This window comes from Anolis sagrei, chromosome 1 (assembly GCF_037176765.1).
Source record: "Anolis sagrei isolate rAnoSag1 chromosome 1, rAnoSag1.mat, whole genome shotgun sequence".
Classification (NCBI taxonomy): Eukaryota; Metazoa; Chordata; class Lepidosauria; order Squamata; family Dactyloidae; genus Anolis; species Anolis sagrei.
This window is the reverse complement of record NC_090021.1, coordinates 105,790,958-105,813,045: the sequence shown is the minus strand read 5'-3', so window position 1 is coordinate 105,813,045 and position 22,088 is coordinate 105,790,958. Positions and strand designations below refer to the sequence as shown.

The 22,088-nt window shown below is 42.4% G+C and overlaps 1 protein-coding gene across 1 annotated transcript in view; it reads left to right on the top strand.

Annotated features, from left to right (window-relative positions):
- The first annotated feature begins 1,307 nt into the window (after positions 1 to 1,307).
- The window catches only part of SPACA1 (sperm acrosome associated 1), a 34,544-nt gene continuing 13,763 nt past the window's right edge, over positions 1,308 to 22,088 (top strand). Inside the window, exons 1-4 of the mRNA XM_060755052.2 lie at positions 1,308 to 1,544; positions 10,865 to 10,921; positions 21,151 to 21,252; positions 21,784 to 21,890. Of these exons, the coding sequence (XP_060611035.2) occupies positions 1,343 to 1,544; positions 10,865 to 10,921; positions 21,151 to 21,252; positions 21,784 to 21,890 (468 nt within the window). The 5' untranslated portion in view covers positions 1,308 to 1,342. The remainder of the gene's footprint in view (positions 1,545 to 10,864; positions 10,922 to 21,150; positions 21,253 to 21,783; positions 21,891 to 22,088) is intronic.

Here is a 22,088-nt window from a genome sequence, read left to right as displayed (position 1 = left end):
TCTCATTATGTATATAAAAACATCACTACAGTAGGGTCTCACTCATCCAGTGTTCTGTATTATCCAACCCAGTTTGCATCCCACCCGGATCCACAGCTGTTCCAATATATTGTGATGTTTTGGTGTTAAATTCCTAAATATAATGATTACTACATAATGTTACTGTGTATTGAACTGCTTTTTCTTGTAAAACATCAGGTTTTGGTGCTTAATTTGTAAAATGATAATGTAATTTGATGTTTATAGGCTTTTCCTTAATCTCTCCTCGTTATCCAACATTTCCGCTTATCCAACATCCTCCTTGTACATTTATGTTGGAAAAGCGAGAGTCGCCTTCGGGCTTGAGATACAGTGGTATACAAGAATAGTAAATAAATAAATAAATAAATACTGTATGTAACAAAATTTGAAAAAATCTCTGTTCCTCTTTTGAAAGTGTTATTTCCTGTTTAATGGTGCTGTATTTTGGTTAAGACCCTATGAGATATTCATTGAAAAACTATAACAACATGTACTGCAACTTTATTTATTTATTTACTTCACTTGTATACCGCTTTTCTCACCCCAGCGGGATATAAATTGCATATTTTAATTTGTTGTGTAATGTTTAGTGTTGTTTTATGTTTAAATTATATCTCAGATTTCTGTTTTATAGGCATGGAATGCTTGCCGGTTTAGTTGGAAACCGCTCTGAGTCCCCACAGGGAGATAGGGCGGGATAGAAATAAAATTTATTATTATTATTATTATTATTATTATTAAAGCAATGTTTTTGCAGTTTAATAATCTTTTTCCATGTTTTTATCATATAACCAATTAGGAAATGACATTTATAACCTGAGAACAAAAACCGTGTCACAATTATTTTTATTTATTTATGATTTACTATATTTCTACCAAGGAGCCCCCAGTAGTGCAGAGGGTTAAACTGCAGAGCTGCTAAACTTGCTGACCAAAAGGTCGGTAGTTCGAATTCAGGGAGTGGAGTGAGCTCCTGCTGTTAGCCCCAGCTTCTGCAAATCGAGCTGCTCGAATACATGCAAATGTGATTAGATCAATAGGCACTCCTTTGACGGGAAGGTAACAGCGCTCCACATAGTCATGCTGGCCACATGGCCTTGGAGGTGTGTATGGACAATGCAGGCTCTTCGGCCTATAAATGGAGATGAGGACTAGCCTCCTTTCCCCTGCGTGTGCGCGCGCGAGGGCAGGCTTCGGAACCCAGAGCGGCTCCCCTTGTGACGTCAGAATGGTTGCCCCGCGCGCGGGGCGGCTGGCGCGCGCTGGGGTGCAAAGGCGCCGCCCGCAGGCCGGGCTCGAGCTAGCTCGCGAGCAGGCAGCAATGGGGCATCCCAGGGCCGGCGGCGTCCATGGGTGGTGTTGGCAGCGGCCGATGGCGCTTCTGCTGCTGCTTTTCCTGGTGCGCCTCTTCGCCTCGGAGCATCCCCCGCCCGACATGAACGCCAGCTTCGCCTTCGATGAGCCCCCAGATGAGGACGAGGAAGACCTCACCGAGCCCATAGTAGAGATGATTGAACACTCCGGTGAGCCTCCTTGGCCGGCCCCAAGGCCTCCAAGCTTTCTCTCAAAGTGACAGGCTTTTCCTTTCTCAAGAACATTGACAAGTTTCAACAACCTCTTTTTGGTTTTGGGGGTGTGTGTTAAAGATGGAGCCAAAGCATCCCAAACTGTCGGTCCTCCATCTCCCAGAACTCTTTACAAATTGGCCTCAAACTTTTGGGACTTGAAGACCCCAAACCCACGGAAGATTAAAGTCGAAGGCTTTCATGGCCGGAATTACTGGGAGCCCTTCCACACAGCCCTATGTCCCAGAATATCAAGGCAGAAAATCCCACATTATCTGAGTGTGGACTCAGGTAACCCAGGTCAAAGCAGATATGTGGGATATAGGGCTGTGTGGAAGGGTCCTGGGTTGTGAGTTTTCTGGGTTTTATGGCCATGTGCCAGAAGCATTCTCGCCTGACGTTTCGCCTGAGGATGCAAACACACAAGAGTTCCTTCTCCCACCTTGGACATTCCACAGATATATAAACCTCACTTGCCTTGTTCCCCTCAACCTCTGAGGATGCCTACCATAAATGTGGGCGAAACGTCAGGAGAGAATGCTTCTGGAACATGGCCATACAGACCGGAAAACTCACCGCAACCCTTTGGATTGCATGAAAACACCAGCTTTGGTTCTCCAAAGAGTTTGGGCTTCAGCTCCTATATTCCCTGGCTGTTAATAAAGCAGCCTGGGGTTTCTGGGATTTGAAGTCCAAAATACCCAGAGGTCCAAAGTTGGGGAAGCCAGACCTAAAAGGGAGCATTCAAAAGTTGCACCTGTGTTTGCTAATGATGTAGCACAAGCTTGTGACCCAGGCATGGGCAAATTTGGGCCCTCCCTCCAGGTGTTTTGGACTTCAACTCCCCACCATTCCTAAAAGTCTCAGGCCTGCTTAAGCAGCTGAGGGGGGAAAGGAAGAAGCCTGAGGCTGCTAGGAATGGTGGAAGTTGAAGTCCAAAACTCCTGGAGGGCCCAAGTTGGCCCATGCATGACCTATCTCAACCTACTAATTTGCATATGGTTTCTGATTGGCCAGCCTCAACATTCTAACATTCTTAAGTGGCAGAGGAGGAAAAGGAAGGGGCCTGAGGTTGTCAGGATGGTGGGAGTTGAAGTCCAAAACACCTGAAGGGAGGGCCCAAGTTGGCCCAGGCCTGCTGTAACCCTTCAAGCTACAAGAAAGGACATCACACCTGAACATGAGGAAGAACTTCCTGATTGTGAGAGCTGTTCAGCAGTGGAAATCTCTGCCCCAGAGTATGGTGGATGCTCCTTCTTTGGAGACTTTTAAACAGATGCTGGATGGCCATCTGTCAGGGATGCTTTGAATGTGATTTTCCTGCTTCTTGTCAGGGGGTTGGACTGAATGACCCACAAGGTCTCTTCTATTATTCTATGAGCCAAGGCAGTCAAAGTGGTGTCAAACTGCATTAATCCCCCTCATTCCCCCTGACAAGGAGCTTTCCTGAGGTACTTGGGGGCTGTTTGGCTCAAGGTCCCTTGCAATCCTCAGGCGCCAAGGAGATGCCTCTTCATATGTCAGACCAGATATTTACAAGGCAGAACCCAGCGTCGTGATTGCTTGAGCAACGCTTAATCATCCTTCCTCAGGATGTCACTTGTCTTTTGATGCTCCCACCCGCCCTACGTTTGACAGGCAGGCAGTGGGAAGAAGAAGGGGACACGTCGGTACAACAACTTGCTACCAAGCCAAAAAAGGGTCCTTTTTGAAGCCAGGCAGAATAATTTAAAGACTCATGAGCAGCGAACGTTTTGTTGTGTGCCTTCAAGTCATTTCTGGCTTATGGCGACACCAAGGTGACGCTTTCGCTTGAGTTTCTTGCCAAGATTTCGTCAAAGAATCAGCCTTTGAGGGAATGTGATTTGCCCAGGGTCACTCAGTGATTTCCATGGCTGAGTGAGAATCCAAACCCAGTCTCCACAGTGTTAATCCAACCCTTAAACAGCTACATCCCAATGGTGGGAAGGAAAAAGTAGTTGGAAAGCAAAGCAAATGCCACCTGGATATTGACCTGAAGTGATGCTCTACCTGTATTTGAGAAAACACATTCAAATACAGGTAAATTGTCTCTTATTCAGAAATCCAAAATGCTCCAATATTCAAAATTGCTCATATGTATAGCTGAAATAGTTGTAGTAGTAGTAGTAGCAGCAGCAGCAGCAGCAGCAGCACTTTATTTATATTCTGCCCTATATCCCCAAGGGGACTCAGAGCAGATTCCAGCATATATACAGACACAGGCAGACATTCGATACCCTGATACAAAGAAACACAAAGACACACAGGCAAAGACAAAGGCTTCTCCTTTCATCTTCAGCTCTGAAGGTGGTGCTTATCTTCAGAACTGGGAGAGGTGCTCATCACTATTTCCAAGCCAAGGAGCCTGCGTTGTCCACAGACATCTTCTGATCGTGTGGCCGGCATGACTGTATGGTCTGATTGCCTTACCTATTGATCTACTCACATTTGCATGTTTTTGAACTGCTAGGTTGGGGCTAACAGCGGGAGCTCACCCCATCCACAGATTCAAACTGCCAGCCTTCAGGTCAGCAAGATCAGCAGCTCAATGTTTTAAACCATTGCGGCACCACGGCCCACAATAGTGTCACCTTTGCCTTTGGATGGCCCAGTGGATACACACTTTGTTTCATTTACAAAATTGCTTAAATATATTGTGTATAAAACTTCATGAAACATAAATAAATTTTATATTTAGATATGGGTCCCATCTCCAAGGTATGTTGCAATTTGTATACAAATATTCTAAAATCCAAATTCCAAAACACTTCTGGTCTCTAGCATTTCTGAGAAGGGCTACCCCTCTTTATGCCTTGAGCCACACTGAACAAATATGGTTAGTTGTTTGACATCAAGTTGGCTTTGACTGCTGGCAAGGATACATATGAGAGACTTCCAAGAGCAAAAACATTACTGAGATAGAATTTTAATTTTCTCATAGATGTTATGCCCACCTCCAGATTTTAAAAAGATATGGGCACAATTAATCTCTTTTGGCTTAACTGTGCAAAAGATTGATATTATTTGTTCTTGGAGGAGGCCACCCTGTTTATTATTGCCAAAATATCTCACCCACACTTCCTCCAAAGAACTGAAGGTATTGTCGAAGGCTTTCATGGCCAGAATCAGTGGGTTGCTGTGATTTTTCCAAGCTATATGGCCATGTTCCAGAAGCATTTTCTCCTGACATTTCACCCACATGTATGGATGCTTGCCATGGATGTGGGTGAAACGTCAGGAGAGAATGCTTCTGGAATATGGCCATACAGCCCAGAAAAATCATAGCAACCCAACTCAAGGTATAATATGTGGTTTTCTATTCACAACAATCTTTATCCAAAATGCTTAGGGCCAGGAGTGTTTGGGGTTTCCAAAGGTTGGAATACCTGTATTTGCACTCGCATAGTGAGATAATCTTAGGGATGGGGCCCAAGTCTAAACATGAAACCCATCTATGTTTCATATACACTTCATACACAAAGCTTGAAGGTAATTTCATACAGGATATTTGCAGTAATTTTGTGCATGAAACAAAGTTGCTGAGCATTGAACCATTAGAAAGCGAAGTTACAATTTCAGCCACCCATGTAGACAATTCTGGATTTTGGAGTATTTTAGATTTTGGAATTCCAGACAACTTGTACTATGTAAGGAACCCTCTTCTGTCAGAGACCCCTCCCTACCATTGTTTTGCATGGCATTTCGTGGATTGTTATCTGCTTGCATTCGCAGAGCTTGTTGTTTACTTATCCTTCTAGTTTTGTGGGGCTGCCTGCCTTGGAAACTAGGCAAGTGGGGGTGTATATATCTGTGGAATGATGTCCAGGATGGGAGAAAGAACTCTTGCCTATTTGCATCTATGGTAGGCATCCTCAGGCAAAATGTCAGGAGAGAATGCTTCTGTAACATGGCCATACAGCCTGATGATTCCAACCATGAAAACCTTTGACAGCCTATTGTTTTGTTTGTTGTGTTTTCATCTTGTTTCTGTGATTTTCAAAGGACATGTTTTAAATACATTTTGTGCCACCCTAAGATCTCATAATAAAGGACAGGACATAAATGTTTGAATAGATCTAAATAAGTGGTTCTCAATTTGTGGGCCACGGCCCAACAGTGGGCCTTGAGAACAAAAATCTGGTCCATGAACCTCCTTATTTATTTTATTTTATATATTTTATTTCTTCTCCTTTCCACAGTGCTAACCAGTCCTGCCTCTTTTACTAATGTTGGAGAGTGTCCCTTGTTCAAATGGGCCCCATTCAAGTGGTCCCTGGTCAAAATGGTCCCTGGTTAAGTGGTCCCTGGTCAAAATGGTCCCTGGTCAAGTGGTCCCTGGTTAAGTGGTCCCTGGTCAAGAGGTTCCTGTTCAAGTGGGCCCAGGTCAAAGTGGTCCCTGGTCAAGTGGTCTTTGGTCAAGTGGGCCCACGTCAAAGTGGGTCCTGATAAAGTGGTCCCTGGTCAAAAAAAGGTTGGGAACCACTGATCTAAATAAACACCCCTCCCCCAATTTATATAATCCCAATGTTGAAATAAGGAAAATGTGACTGAGAGGTAGTGATGGGTCCAGGTGAGATGGATACCTGGCTGTGGATTCTTTTGGACCCATGGTTTCCAGGCTTAATCTGGCACCTTGTCTCCTTTTTACTAGATAAACCACTAAGAGTCACAAGACTTGTGGGACGGAGTCTTGAGAGCTTGCACCCTCCCTTTTTATCTGTTTTTCCCCACTGGTATCCTTGCCATCCAGACAATTTTGCTACCATATCATAAGCTTGCTAATTCATGTTAAAATAATGTTTTGATCATGATTCACCATGTTAGCCAGATCATTCTAATAGTTTATTCAAGACAACTTCTGTGTGAAGCTCATCAGATGAGCCGCACTACCCTTATCTATGCAAATATCTCTTTCTGCTTGTTACCATTAGCTAAAGTACAAATAAATAACCATTTATTGTCTTTATTACTCAGTATTGCTAATTTGAAGCAAAACCTCAATCCCACCACTGATGCGTTTAATCTCTCCTAATTGTATTGTTCAGTTCAAGGGCACCTAACAAATGATGCTTATATTAACCAGTGTCTCAAAAGGCCCAGCTTGGAAAACAGCACTGTAATTCCTCTGCAGTGCTTTAGAGTCCTGCTCACTTGGAAGGAACACCACTAAGTCTCCAATCTTACATGTCGTTATCTGGAAGTAAAGCCCACTGAGTTCCGTGGGCCTCCCTTCTGAGCTGAAATGCGCGAGACTGTACTGCAGATCAGGAGTGGAAAGAGGGGTGGGTTCCTTTCAAGAAAGAGGTCTTTCTGAATGTGCCAGTTTTGCTAATCTTGTTAGCAACCACTTTTCTGTTCCATCCAGCAAAATGTTTTAAACCTGGCAAGAAAGAATTTAAAGGCTACTGTGATTGCTAAAAGTATTGTTCTGAGAGGGGATCTGAAGCAACAATGATATGGAGACATCATATTGAAATTCTTTTAATGTTAAGCATCTTCCAACATTTTCATATGCATATAAAGGGACTTATTGTATATATTGAAAGCAATACATAACAGAAGTCATTTCTACTGTCTTATCATTAAAGAAAAATTTAAATAGATAAAGACAAATTTCCTGTAATACGTTGAGTTGGGCCGGGCTTTAGCACAGCAGGTTAATCACCAAGCTACAATAAATCTTGCCAACCAGAAGGTTGATAGTTCAAATCCTGGATCAAGGTGAGCACCTTACCTTTCAGCCCAGCTTCTGCCAAATTAGCAGTTTGAATACAAATATGTGAGTAGATAAATAGGAACTGCATTTTTAAAAAGTGGAGCAGCACAGCGCTTTGATCATAAAAAGGAGAAAATTTACGAACAAAGAAAAATGCTCTTTGTCAAGGAAGTGGTACGAAAGCACTCCCCTGTTGCCGGAACCAAGCACAGCCTCCAAAGATGCTGAAAGATGGGAAAGCATAAATACATACTTCTATCTGTTGTCTGTTTTGTCCTTGTACAATCGGCATTGAATGTTTGCCGTATATGTGTTATGTGAACCGTCCTGAGTCCCCTTTGGGGTGAGAAGGGCAGAATATAAATAGTGTAAACAATTGCTCAAGTATAAAAGGAATGATTGGAGTTGAGAAGAAAGATTTGAGGGGAATGGGAACTTTATATATGCAGATAAAATGGTGATGGAAAACGTTTATTTATTTATTTATTTATTTATTTGCTTTACTTCTATACCGCCTTCCTCAGCCGAAATGGCGACTCAAGGCGGTTTACATAGCAACACAGCAACATCAAAAGGCAGTTAAAAACACATTATACAAAACATATCAAGTCAAAAAACAATCATTATCAAAGACGTGCGCCTCAACAAACAAATCAGAATCAGAATCCGCAATCATAATCCGTTATACCAGTTCCTATGTTCAGTTGTACCATCTTACTGTGTTTCATTGCACTATTTAGCCAAACGCTTGTTCATAAAGCCAAGTCTTGACCTTCCTCTGAAATGCCAGCAGTGAAAGGGCCTGTCTGATGTCCACAGGTAGGGCGTTCCACAGCCGAGGGGCCACCACCGAGAAGGCCCTGTCCCTCGTCCCCGCCAGCCGCGCCTGAGATGCGGGCGGGACCGAGAGCAGGGCCTCCCCAGACGATCTTAACGTCCTAGTCGGTTCATAGGAGGAGATGCGTTCGGAGAGGTAAGTAGGGCCAGAACCGTTTAGGGCTTTATAGGCTAAAGCCAGCACCTTGAATTGTGCCCGGTAGCATATTGGCAGCCAGTGGAGCTGGCGCAACAGAGGAGTGGTGTGCTCCCTGAGTGCCGCTCCTGTTAGTAGCCTGGCTGCCAAGCGTTGGACCATTTGAAGCTTCCAAGCAGTCTTCAAGGGCAACCCCACGTAGAGAGCGTTGCAGTAGTCTAAGCGGGATGTAACCAGAGCGTGGACTACCGTGGCCAAGTCAGACTTCCCAAGGTACGGTCGCAGCTGGCGCACGAGTTTTAACTGTGCGAATGCTCCCCTGGTCACCGCCGAAACCTGGGGTTCCAGGCTCAGCGATGAGTCCAGGGTCACACCCAGACTGCGAACCTGTGTCTTCAAGGGGAGTGCGACCCCATCCAACACAGGCTGTAACCTTATACCCTGTTCGGCCTTGCGACTGATCAGGAGTACCTCTGTCTTGTCTGGATTCAATTTCAATTTGTTCGCCCTCATCCAGACCGTCACAACGGCCAAGCACCGGTTCAGGACCTCGACAGCCTCCTTAGTAGCAGGTGGGAAGGAGTGACAGAGTTGGACATCATCTGCGTACTGATGACACCGTACCCCGAAACTCCAGATGATCTCACCCAGCGGCTCAATGTAGATGTTGAACAACATGCGAGACAGTATAGAGCCCTGAGGAACCCCACAAGACAACAGTTGTGGGGTTGAACAGGTGTCTCCCAATAACACCTTCTGAGATCGACCCTCTAGGAATGACCAGAGCCACTGCAAAACAGTACCTCCAAGACCCATCCCCGCGAGGCGTCCCAGAAGGATACCGTGGTCGACGGTATCGAAGGCCGCTGAGAGGTCCAGCAGCACCAACAGGGACACACTCCCCCTGTCGAGCTCCCGGCGCAGATCATCCACTAAGGCGACCAAGGCTGTCTCGGTGCCATGTCCCGGCCTAAAGCCAGACTGTGTTTGTGCATCTTACTTTGACATATAATTGAAGATAGCATCTTGCATGATAACTTCTATTTTTTGAGACACTGTCTTTATAATAGAAAACAAAAAAGGTATTTATTATTTACAGTTCTTATATTCCGCCCTTCTCACCCCGCAGGGGACTCAGGGCGGATTACAGTAAACACATATATGGCAAACATTCAATGCCAGTTTGACAAACAACATTTAACAGACAAAGGCTATTTAACTTTTTTTTCCTGGCCGCCAGGGGAGCTGCTGCTTTTCATCGTCCATCAACGACACCGATGAAGTTCTTCCGCATTCCACATTCCCTGGAGTCTTTTTTCTTTATGGCCTCATAAATTAGTTAAATTTAGCCTCCCACACAAGGTGGTACCTTATTTTCCTACTTGACAGATGCAACTGTCTTTCAGGTTGCAAAGGTCGACAACGGGCTACACTATGGCTGGACACCCACTCCAGCCCGGGCTGGCTTCGAACTCATGACCTTTTGGTCAGAGTGATCTTAATGCAGCTGACACTCAGCCAGCTGCGCCACAATCCCGGTGCGAAATACTACAAAATAATAACACAGTTGCGTTTGGAAAAATACATATTGAAGAAATGATCATGTAGTCTTCTCGTCACTTAAACTGAAACATCAGTTAAGACAATTTCTATTTTATTGAACTCTTATGTTGCTGACATTGAAGTATGTTAGGGAGAATGGAAATTTTATTGGTTTTATTATTTTATCTAATGTTATTTATGCTAAATGTTTAAATTGTTTTTATGTTATTGCGGGCATTGAGTTGTGCCATTTGTAAACCGCCCTGAGTCGCCCTCGGGCTGAGAAGGGTGGTATATAAATATGGTAAATAAATAAAATAAGATGTTTGCATTAGACCAGTGGTTCTTAACCTGTGCGCCGCCGTGGACCACCAGTGGGCCGCGAGGATGAAAATCTGTCTGCGAGCCTCCTTCCTCTTTATTTTATTTTATTTCCACTCCTTTTGTGCCGTCTGCCACTTCTTCCCTGTCGCTGACCATGGAACATGTTCTGTATCAGAAACTAGAGCTGATGTGGTCTATCCAATGCAATTTTCTGAATCGGCAACCCAAATAACCAAACAGAATCTAAACTTGACCAAAAACTGATTCGTAACCCTTTTGGTAGTAATGTTGGAGAGTGGTTACTAGTCAAAGTGGGTATCGAAGTCTTTCCTGAACATTTTTAGTACAATATGCTTAAGTAACATATTTTGCTGTGTGGAATAAGGACAATACCATAGTTTTCTTTTCTTTTTTTTTTAAATAAAAGTTTGGAATTACTAAATGGACTATACTAAAAGCATAAGCACTGTGCAGTGAAGTCTATCATTTTTTTCCTTAAAATAATTTTAATATTTAAATAATTAAATATCAATTTTGGTTTAGTGAATAAATTACCCTAGTAAAATCCATTTCCCCCATTTATCCCAGTGAGTAAAACCAACTCATGTCTCAGCTGAAGCTATTCTTATAATGAGTTTAGGTAACTTAATTATGAGGAAAAAGCTTTGTAATCAGCCTTTCATATCTCTGAATCTTCTCTAGATGACAACTCGACGAAACCCAAAGAAGTAGAATTCGGAGAATGCACGGTTACATGTGGTAAGTAAGAAATTAGAAAAATAAATATAGGTCAGTTTCTTGAAGGATTTTTAAAGGAAACAATATGCTAACATTCTTTGTTTAGTCATTTGAATTTGCATGCTTTTATTCACCTTTCATTGATTTCAGTTCTTGATAACTATAATTAACAAAAACAGTTCAGTTGATTGTCATTACAAATTTAGGTCAGATTTGTTTTTAATTTCACAGCCTGCAAGCTCCTTTTTAAAAGCTGGTTTCTTTCATTTATTGGCTCATGAGCTGCCTTCAACCAAAGAAACAATTTTCTCTATTTGTGAACATCTGTGAGGTGTTCAGAAGCTGAAAAAGCTTCTGATGCATCTCACAGATGTCTTCCCACATACAGTATTGTCAGTTCTAATAAAACAAATTGCTTCTTTGAAATAGCCCCCTCTGTATTCAATGCTACACACAATTTATTAGCAGTGCTAAGGATAGTTGAGGTCTCAGAGAGTCGCAAGACAGAGTGTTCAACAACAGACTGACCATTGCCTCATAGCAGGTGCTGATATTAATGCATTGCAAATAGAAGAGCACAGCTATTGTATTTCTGACAGTATGTGCATTTATTAGCTAGTTCATACAAACAGTGAGGTGCCCCACCCCACCGTCCCCCCCAAATCTGCTGGGAAGTATATTGATTTGTCTTGATTCTTGCAACAGTATTCACCTTCTTTTACTTTTCCTTATTTTGTTGTGTTACAAAATGGAATTCAAATTGATTTATTTGACATCGTGGAATATATACCATATATTCTCATGTATAAATTGAGAAACCTTTCACACACAAAAATGACTTTGGGCCCTTCCACACAGCCCTGTATCCCAGAATATCAAGGCAGAGCATCCCACCATTTTTTCTTTGAACTAGGTTATCTGAATCCACACTCAGATAATGTGGGATTTCCTTTCTTGATGTTCTGGGATATAGGGCTGTGTGGAAGGACCCCAAGAGGAGCCCGTGGAACCCATCATATGGAGGCCAGGTATCCATGGGGGTGGAAGGTGACTCGGGTTTACTTGGGGAGAAAGGAGGACACATCTGGGGGTAAAAGAAGGGAGGGAGCCCTACTCCAAGGGGCCATGGGGAACATGGGATCATGTGGTTACTGGGGCCAGCTGCCAGAGCTGGGAGGAGAGAAAGAAAGACGCAGGAGGCAAAAGGAGATACAAAGAGCCAAGAATGGATGATAACACACTGTAGTGCACATTTATTAAGGAGTTATATTGTAATAAAGGGGGAAAGAAAGTATTCAGGGTGCTTGGTAGCTGCTGCTGGGCTCCTCCGTATCCCCGATTGTTCGCATAGCTGATCAATAGAATTGAAGTGGAACTCTTCACTTCAGTACTGAGTTTATTAATAACTTGAAGGGGGGGGGGGTATGTTCAACATCACTTGTAGCTTCAGGGAGAGCAGAGGGATTTTTCCTGGCACAGACTAAGCTCTTGCTTTAGTCTGTCCCAGGAGAACCTAAAAGAACCACTGACCCTCTCTACAGCCCCAATAAACATTGCTTTCTTGCTCCTTGAGAGCTCCTGAGGGTACCGAACAACACCTCAGTCCTATTGTGATGACTTTGTGGATTCAGCACCCTGTGCCAAATACACATTTGACTGTTTGATAGGCCAGAAGCTGAGCAGCCTCATCACTGACAAACCCACATCCCTCTTCCATCAGGCCCATATCCTTGGCACAGGTCCATAGCCAGGATTTTGATTCGGGGGGGGGGGGGGGGCTCAGGATCTACCCTAGAAAACCTTTTGTATCATTGTCCCAATACGTCCATGCATATGGGATATATTGAGCATGGTGATCAGATCATGATATGAATAAACATAACATTCTAATTAATGTACCAGTAAGGCCTTGTCATGGACCACCCTGAGAATTTGGGGGAGGGGGGCTGAAGCTCCTCAAGCCACCCCCCTCCCCGGCTATCGGCCTGCCTTGGCAGGACTATTTTGTAAGTGTGGCCACTTTTTTACTGTTGTCACCAGCAGGAAAGCAGGGGGCACAGAATTGGTAGTTTTGTTGATCTGGATGGCTCTCACTGCAAGCAGAGGCCACTGTCCTTTATCTGAGAATTTAAGGATTGAGAAAAGGGACAGTAAAATTAAATTCCATTAGCAGCAGTAATGTAAATTCTGTTGGACTCCAGGATGTCTATCTTTTGTGTGTGTGTGTAGAAACACACAATAATAACATAGGTAAATCTCAGCCAATTATAGTCCCAAAAACTCTTTACCATGACTGGAGGTAGAAACCTCAAGGAGCTATTTCCAGTCCTCCCCTTTGTTTAGGGTGTTCCTGTTGTGACTAAATCTAGTATCTTCAGATCAATAATATCTGTCTGTCTGTCTATTTAATGCCCAAAACATTCGAAGCACCACTATTTTTTCATATGGCAAATGAGATAAAAATATAATACCATTGCATTTCTTCAGCTATGACAAACCCTTCTTTTTACGGGGACACCTCTCCGCCAAGCAGATTTTGGTAGACATAGCTCACTCAGAGCCTTTTTCCCCCCAAGTCCCTCTCTTCCAATTAAACACCAACAATTTTCAGTGTCCTTTAGGAGGACTGACTGGTAGTTCATCTTTCTGTGTAGGCAGGTGGAAGAATCCCAAGGGCAGAAGTCACAAGTAGCACTTGGTGACCAGATTTGAGTGCAAGCCAGAGATAGAAGTTGGGGTAAAAGTCATTTGCAATGGTGGCCCAATTAGAAGGTTGCTGTCACCACCCACCCACTCACCCCTCCAGGACTAGAAGAGTGTTTTGTCATAGCCTTGTTACTCTCAAATCTGTTTTCTCCTCCTTGTTTTTAACCATAGTGTCCCTGCATTGTTTGTGTGTGTGTGTTTCTATGTGTTTCAGTCCCCCAGGTTTCCAAAACAAAGAGAAATTTCTTTGACCAAGGTGTCAGTTCATTGTCACATTCATCTCAGGTTTTTGCATCGTTGAAATGAGGCATTCATAGCTATGTAAGCAAGATCCTTGTTTTGTGACAGTTCTAGTGTATGTTTCTGCTTCCCTCTGACACTTGAGGTAATGTTCCATGAGTTTTAAATGTCACCTAAGAAATATTACAGAATCCACCAGGATATATTCTAAGCATTGAGAGATGCAAAATACTCGCCTCAAGGTATTTTTGTCATATGCACAGGGATTAATTCAATATTCAAATAGACTTTGTTCTTGTTTATCTCTGGGTCGCAGAAGGGTTTTTCAAAACTCCCTATTCCTGTATTATTCAGTAAACAAAATATTTCTATAATAGATGGCAATCTATTCAGTTTTTACTGGGTCTAAGCATACTCTTCTTTCCTCTCTCGTGTCCTATGCCATTTGAGTGAGCTGAACACAAAGTATTTGGTAGAAGAAAAAGAGAAAAGCAAAGAAACACAGCTCATGTGTTGAATGTGTGTGTGACAATAACATGAAGTTTCTAAGTGAAAGGTTGATGTCTGAGACTTGAAATTCTATACCTGATTTCCATTGCACACAGAAATCTCTGTTTTCTTTGAGCATAATCCTCTTCACACTTAGCAAGAGGGAAGTGTCTTTGAGCTCAATGGGATTTTTATAGTAAATATGACATGTAAGGAGGGACTTCCCAATCTCAGGGCCCACTCCTCAGTCTTGGGACCCGGCCACTCTTTTCCAGACCTCAGGTCGGGCCTTTGAGGTTTCAAAGCAAGAGCACAGTCCTGGAAAGAGACTATATATATACACCGCCATATTTTGTTGGTTCCCACTACTAAAGACAGACCCCCGGTGGAGCAATGAGTTAAACCCTTGTGCAGGACCGAAGACCGACAGGTCAGAGGTTCGAATCCAGGGAGAGCTTGGATGAGCTCCCCCTGTCAATTCCAGCTCTCCGTGTGGGGACATGAGAGAAGCCTCACAAAAGATGGTAAAACATCAAAACATCTGGGCATCCCGTGGGCAACGTCCAAATTCTCTCTCACCAGAAGCAACTTGCAGTTTCTCAAGTTGCTTCTGACACAGAAAAAAACCTACTGAAGACATATTCAGAACAGCTTCTGCTCTCTGTTCAGTACATTTGCCTGGCATTGCTCTCCCCAAAATTTCTCAACATCTGTCAGTGACAGAATGCAGTGCAGTCATCAGAGATAAATCTCTGAAATCAGCACCTCCGGAGCTCGTGAATGTGATTATAAAAGTCTGTTGCTTTGCAGTTTTTTAAGTCTTACTATTAACTTTCCCTGTTCTGTTCTGGCTTGCCCCAACCTTCCCTGAATGGTTGAAGCCACAGTATAATTTAATTTCTTGGTCTGAGGCACATGTGATTATACTGTGTTGACAAAAAAAAAAACAGCATGAAATTAATGGCTTTTTCCCCTCAGTTCTGCTTAGGCAATTAATTTATTTTTCTTTTAATTCTCTTTTTTCTTTCTCTCATATTTTCATGCTATTTCTCCTTCTCCCCTACCCTGAACTCCTTGCTAAACATCTTCCTTTTTTCCTTTTTTGCTTTCTTTCCCCTTGAAACTTTCGCATATACTCATTTACTCTTCTTGTTCTGTACTGCTTCTCTTTCTCCTTTTCTTGCCTTACTCCTGCAACTCTTCACTAAAACACTTTTTCTTCCTCTCTTTTTCCAGCATCCTCTCCTCCCTTCCAACACCTCTTGCCTCAGTAGCTTTCCTATCCTCTTCTTCTCTTCTATTTCTTTCCTCTGCCTTCTGCAATTTTCTTTCTACGCTTTTTCTGATCTCATGTTTTCTCTTTTAGCCACCTAGACCCCATCTACACTGCCATGTAATGCAGTTTGGTCAGTGTAGACTCCTATAATGCAGAGTGAACTGGATTATATGAGTATACACTGCCATATCATCATCATCATCATCATCATCATCATCATCATCATATACTTATATCCTGCTTTTCTCCCTCATGGGACCCAAAGCGGCTTACATTGTATTAAAATCATGTAAACAATAATCCAAATACATTGATAATAAGTATAAAGCATCATAAAATAACAATTCAAAACAACAATAATATGCATTCACATTCTTGTAGCATCATGTGATCATATTGCACTTTGTTCCAGTCCATAAACATTATAGTGTTTCTTATCCTTCCAGCTTAGTTTCCTTCACTAGAAGCCTGTCTAAACAGGAAAGTTTTTAATTGGTTCTTGAAGGAAAAAAAGAGAGGGAGCTGTTTTAATTTGTTTTGGGAGGGTGTTCCACAGGGTTGGGGTGTCCACCGAAAATTCCCTCTTCCTTGTCGATGTCAGTTGCATTTGCGATGGTGGTGGAATTGAAAGTACGGTCTCACCAGAAGATGTTAAAGAGAGCGTCGGTTGGTTTGAGGAGATGCGGTCAGATATGTAAGTTGGACCTGAACTGTTTAGAGCTTTAAAGGTCAAAACCATCATCTTGAATTGGTCTCAGAAACAGATTGGCAGCCAGTGCAGGTGCTGTAGCAGAGGGGTTGTCTACTGTCTGGGTCCAGCACCTGTGAGAAAGCTGGCTGCAGCTCTTTGGACTAATTGAAGTTTCCGGGCACTCTTCAGGAGCAGCCCCACATTGAGCCCATTACAGTAATCTAAGTGAGATGTGACCAAGGTGTGGACCACCATGGCCAAGTCTGGCTTCTCAAAGTGTGGGCGCTATTGTCCAGGCTTAGCAATGAGTCCAGAAGGACCCCCAAACTATGGACCTGAGTCTTCAGGGGGAGTATAACCCCATCCAACACAGGTTGCTCCCTATACCCTGATCTGCCTTACAGCTGACCAGGAGAACCTCTGTCTTGTCTGGATTCAATTTCAATTTGTTTGTCCTCATCCAGTCCATTACAGGTGCCAGACACTGGTTCATGGTCTGGACTTCTTCCTTTTGGTGGAATAGAATTGGGCGCAATTGGGCGCAATTTGCATTATAATGACAGTGTAGATGGGGCTGTATTTGTTTTCTTCTTCCCACTCTCCCTTCCCCATCCTCCTCTCTCGCAAAAGCATCTCTAAGTAAGCATTTCCTAAGAAAACCTTCTGAAATCTGTGTGACCTCAAGACATTCAAACACATTCTTTGTTGCAAACCTGTGGATGCTTTGAGATCTGCTGGGAAGGTCCTTCTTTTGGTTCCCTCCACAAGTTCATCTGGTGGGAACATGAGAGGCTCAGAGGCTACCCCTACGCTCTGAAACTCCCTTCCCAGAGAACATAGACTGACATCTGCATTCTATCTTTTAGTGGACACTTAAATATTTCTTTATTTTGATAAGCATTTGATGATTGGTTGTTTAAAGCCTAAGTCACTTAAACAGTGTGCTAAATCTTGCTAATTGTTCTGCTGGCATATATGTGTATGTGTCCTTAATAGTGCATGTTTTAATGTGATTTTGATTTTTTATTGCTTAATCTCTTTTTAACTTTGGCATTTTGTATATTTTTAAACTGTTTTTTAAAAAGTCTTGTAAGCCCCAAACTGGGAAAAAGGTGGAATAGAAATAACAATAGCAACAACAATGACATCCCAATTTAATCACCGTCCTTCCTGCAACTGTTTCTACAGTTTTCTTTCTCTTTTACTTCACAACTCACCCATTCAATCATAGCTATGACATGGCAGACTCTTAAACAATATTCTAAAGTTATAAAGTCTCATTCAATTCACTAAGCCTTGCTTCCAAACAGACATGTGTAGTAATAGCTGAATATTGGTAGCATGATGAGACTGTGTAAACCAAACAGCTAAGAAATGGTTGAGATTTTTTTCTGTTCAAACAGAATGCAAAAAACTGAATTCCTAAACTGTGAAATGTTTTCTTATTAATGTTGAGACTTCTTGTTTCTTATTTGAATTATACACTCTGAGCAACTATGATCAGTACTTAAGTTTCCATGCCCAATTACATCAGCAGGGCTTGTTGTCTGGTACATCACCTGGGGCTTCCCCAAGCTTTCCCGTTTGGGCACCAAGATCTTAGGCTTGGGATGTTTTTTGAACTGGCAAACCAGAGTTACATAGTGCCAGATCTTTTATTCTTTTTTAAAGGATGACTTGAGTGCCTAGGTTAACATATGACTACAATAGTAACACAGCAGAAACAAAAATGGTCTTAAAACACTAAAGCTAACGTTTAGTGAACAACTGAATAACTGGTAGCGAGAGTTTCTTTATATGATTTTCCTCAAATTTTCGGAGTGATGCAGGTGTCCTAAGACCAGTATTCATGCATGGGGCACATCTACACTGACCATTTAAAACAGTTTGAAAGCTGTTGGATGTGGTGGTTGTATTACGCACACTAAGAATGTGCAGAGCAGTGTGCTTTAATTCCTTTGAACCGGCATAAGCAAAGTCAAGGAATACTTTGAAATAGAATCCTTAATGTGTATCAGTGTTCTGGTGAAAGCAACTCTGCAGAATTCGAATCACTGTACCGACACCCATGAGGTTTTGCTGACCTGCACATGCGAATTCAGCAGAGGGAGTTGAAAAAAAGGTACATTCTCTGTCAGACTGAATATTGCAGATCCCGGGACCATTGGAACCCAGCCTCTCCAGTTCCATCTGGCCCTGAACTGATTTCAGGGCTTCCCATGTAATCATCTGAAGAGTGAGGCCACTTCCTTCTATGTCAGTTTCACTCTGGATGTAGTGGTCAGTGTAGATGTGCTCAAGGTCAGGCAATAATGATTAGTGTAAATGTTAGTGGATACAATTAAAATAAAAATGTGTTAGTGTTCCTTCTACCCAGTGTTTCTCTACCTTCCTAATGCCCTGACCCCTTAATACAGTTGCTTGTTTTGTGGTGACCCCGAACCGTAAAACTATTTCCATTGGTACTTCATAACTGTTATTTTGCTACTGTCATGAATCATAATGTAAATATCTGATATGCAGGATTTATTTTCATTCACTGGACCAAATTGGGCACAAATCCCCGATACACCCACATTTGAATACTGGTGGGGTGGGGATTAATTTTGTCATTTGGGAGTTGTAGTTGCTGGAATTTATAGTTCACCTAAAATCAAAGAGCATTCTGAACTCCACCAATGATGGAATTGAACCAAAGTTGGTGCACAGAATTCCCATGACGAACAGAAAATACTGCATGGGTTTGGTAGGCATTGGCCTTGAGTTTGGAGTTGTAGTTCACCTATCTCCAGAGAGCACTGTGGACTCAAACAATTATGGATCTGGACCAAACTTGGCACAAATACTCAATATGCCCAAATGTGAACACTGGTAAAGTTTGGGGAAATAGACCTTGATATTTGGGCATTGTAGATGCTGGAATTTATAGGTCACCTACAATCAAAGAGCATTCTGAACCCCACCAATGATAGAATTGGACCAAACTTCCCACACAGAACACCCAGAACCAACAGAAAATACTGTGTTTTCTGATGGTCTTTGGTGACCCCTCTGATGTCTCCTTGCGACCTCCCCCCCCAGGGGTCCCAACCCCCAGGTTGAGAAATGCTGTTCTAACTAGAGCCTTGGGAAGTTAGTTTTTAGGGCTACAGCTCCCCAAATCCCCCAGCTAGAATGGTTACTAACTGGTTAGGAAAGTGGTTCTCAACCTATGGGTCCCCAGGTCTTTTGGCCTACAACTCTCAGAAATCTCAGCCAGTTTACCATCTGTTAGGATTTCTGAAAGTTGAAGGCCAACATATCTGGGGATCCACAGGTTGAGAACCACTAGGTTAGGAGATTCAAAGAGTTGAAATTAAAAAGCAGCTTGCTCAACTTCTGCTTTTAGACAGACAGACAGACAGACAGACAGATAGATATATATAAAGCACAGCAGATAGGAACACATAAAATTCACAGTGGAAGAAATATTTTAGATTGGGTACTCCTGACGGAGAATCATGATGAGCCAAAGCATACCATATCTTTCTAGTTCAGTGGGGCTATTATTGTGTATATAAATCACATTGAATTAAATACATGTGGAGATGTGTGTGCTGCCAGCAATCAGAACAAAATGGAGGATAAACATGGTAAGTCATTTTCAGACTGTATGTCACAGTGATAGGTTTATGTATACAGTTCTGTTTCTCTCACGAAGGTTGCTTAGAAGATGAGACTAATGTGACACCTGAAGGTTTTCGCAAGCTATGCTACCATAAGTATATGTTCCCATCCTGAAATCTCCCGAGCTGTTAGGTGTTCAATCGCACTGCATTTATTCCATTGATATGAATAAGAGTTAAGGATGCTCAGCACCTGTTCGCATGAGCTCATCAGAGCAAAAAATGCTCCAGGCACCAGATGGCGGAGGCTTTGAAAGGCCAGGTTCACGAAGGCTGCAAGCTAGCGTTGATATTTAAATTTTAATTAACTTGTTTGTTTTTAGCAGTGCATAAAATGAAAGTGCATATTGCATACTACTAGAGGAAGAGTGCCTCATACGAAAAACATAGTGCTTTTTAATCATGTTTTTTACACTTTGGGAAAACCATCATCTAGGTAGTTGTCACAGGCAAAATGGGTAACAGCTCCAAATTTTAGGTGTAAGAAGGAAATTGCTTGGTTGAAAAGGTAAATTAAAGCAGTGCTTATTATACTGTGGGTCTCGACCCCAAATGAGGTCAGTGTTGGGTCCTGAAAAGTTTTCTGACCATCTCCTAGTGCCGGCTTTAGACATTTACACAAATATATTGTGCATTGCTTACAGTGAATTCTGCAGAAAATGCTTCAGCTGTACTTCAAAAAAAAAAAAGAAAGAAAAAAAAGGAAAATCAGCCCAATTAGCAAGCCTTGCAAATACTGATTCATGATCAGTAAATGTTAGGAGTCCCCGGTGGTGCAATGGGTTAAACCCTTGTGCTGACAGGATTGAAGACCGACAGGTTGGAGGTTCAAATCCGGGGAGAGCATGGATGAGCTCCCTCTGTCAACTCCAGCTCCCCATGCAGGGACATGAAAGAAGCCTCCCGCAAGGATAGTAAAACATCAAAACATCTGGGCATCCCCTGGGCCAATTCTCAAGTTGCTCCTGACACGAATAAAAATAAAAATCAGTAAATGTTTGATTTCTATACCTGTTTTACATACCTGGGGTCAAATAAAAATTGCCCAAAAGGGGTCCCGACTGGAAAAGTTCAAAAATCTGTGACCTAAAGAAGTATCCTTCATAAAGAGAAAAGATTTTCAGAAGTGGCTGGACACAAACTATATGCAGATATAATTTTCCTTTTTCTATTTTGGTCAAAGGGATTGGCATCCGAGAAGTTTTATTAATAAATGGATGCCCTGGAGGTGAAACAAAGTGCATTGTCCGAATGGAAGAGTGTAGAGGACCATCAGATTGTGGATGTAAGTAAGGATCTGAGAATAACAGAGTGCTTCATAATTAGATTCAATGGGTAAGCTGCTAACAATTGATGCCTTTTCCCAGAATGGCATGTATTGATGCTCGGATATGCTAAAAATGGCATGCTCTTGTAAATATTTCCAAGCCATTTTAAATATTAATACAACAGATTGCAATAGTTCCGGTTTAATTATAGTTTCTACAGTCTTCGGCTGTTACCAATATTAGTTGTCATTCTGGTGTTCGTGATTTTGGACTTATGGTGGCTCTAAGGTGCACCTATCATGGGGCCTTCTGGGACTGATTGTGTGTGACTCACTCAAGGTCACCCAATGGGTTTCCATGGCCAAATAGAGGATTGAACCCTGAATCTAGAATTGTAGTCCAATGTTTACACCACTACACCATACTAGCCCTCATTACCAGAGAATACTGTACTTCCTGTTATTAAAAATAATAATGATAACGACTCAATAGTAGTTGTTTCTTTTTTGGGACAGACACAAAATGATTGTTAAACCTGTCTTCTGCAGGGGGCAGACCAATTTCTGAAAGTCTTACTAGTGTGAAGATACCTTGTATCTATGTACCTCCAGAAAATCGATTTCAGTATACTTGGAAAATGCTAATTCCAGAGCAGGTGAGTAATTTCATATCATTTGTGCAACTCTCTTTTTGGAAGTGATACCACTAATTCCCAGAACAGTGGTTCTCAGCCTATGGGTCCCCAGGTGTTTTGGCCTACAACTCCCAGAAATCCCAGCCAGTTTACTCGCTGTTAGGATTTATGGGAGTTGAAGGCCAAAACATCTGGGGACCCACAGGTTGAGAACCACTG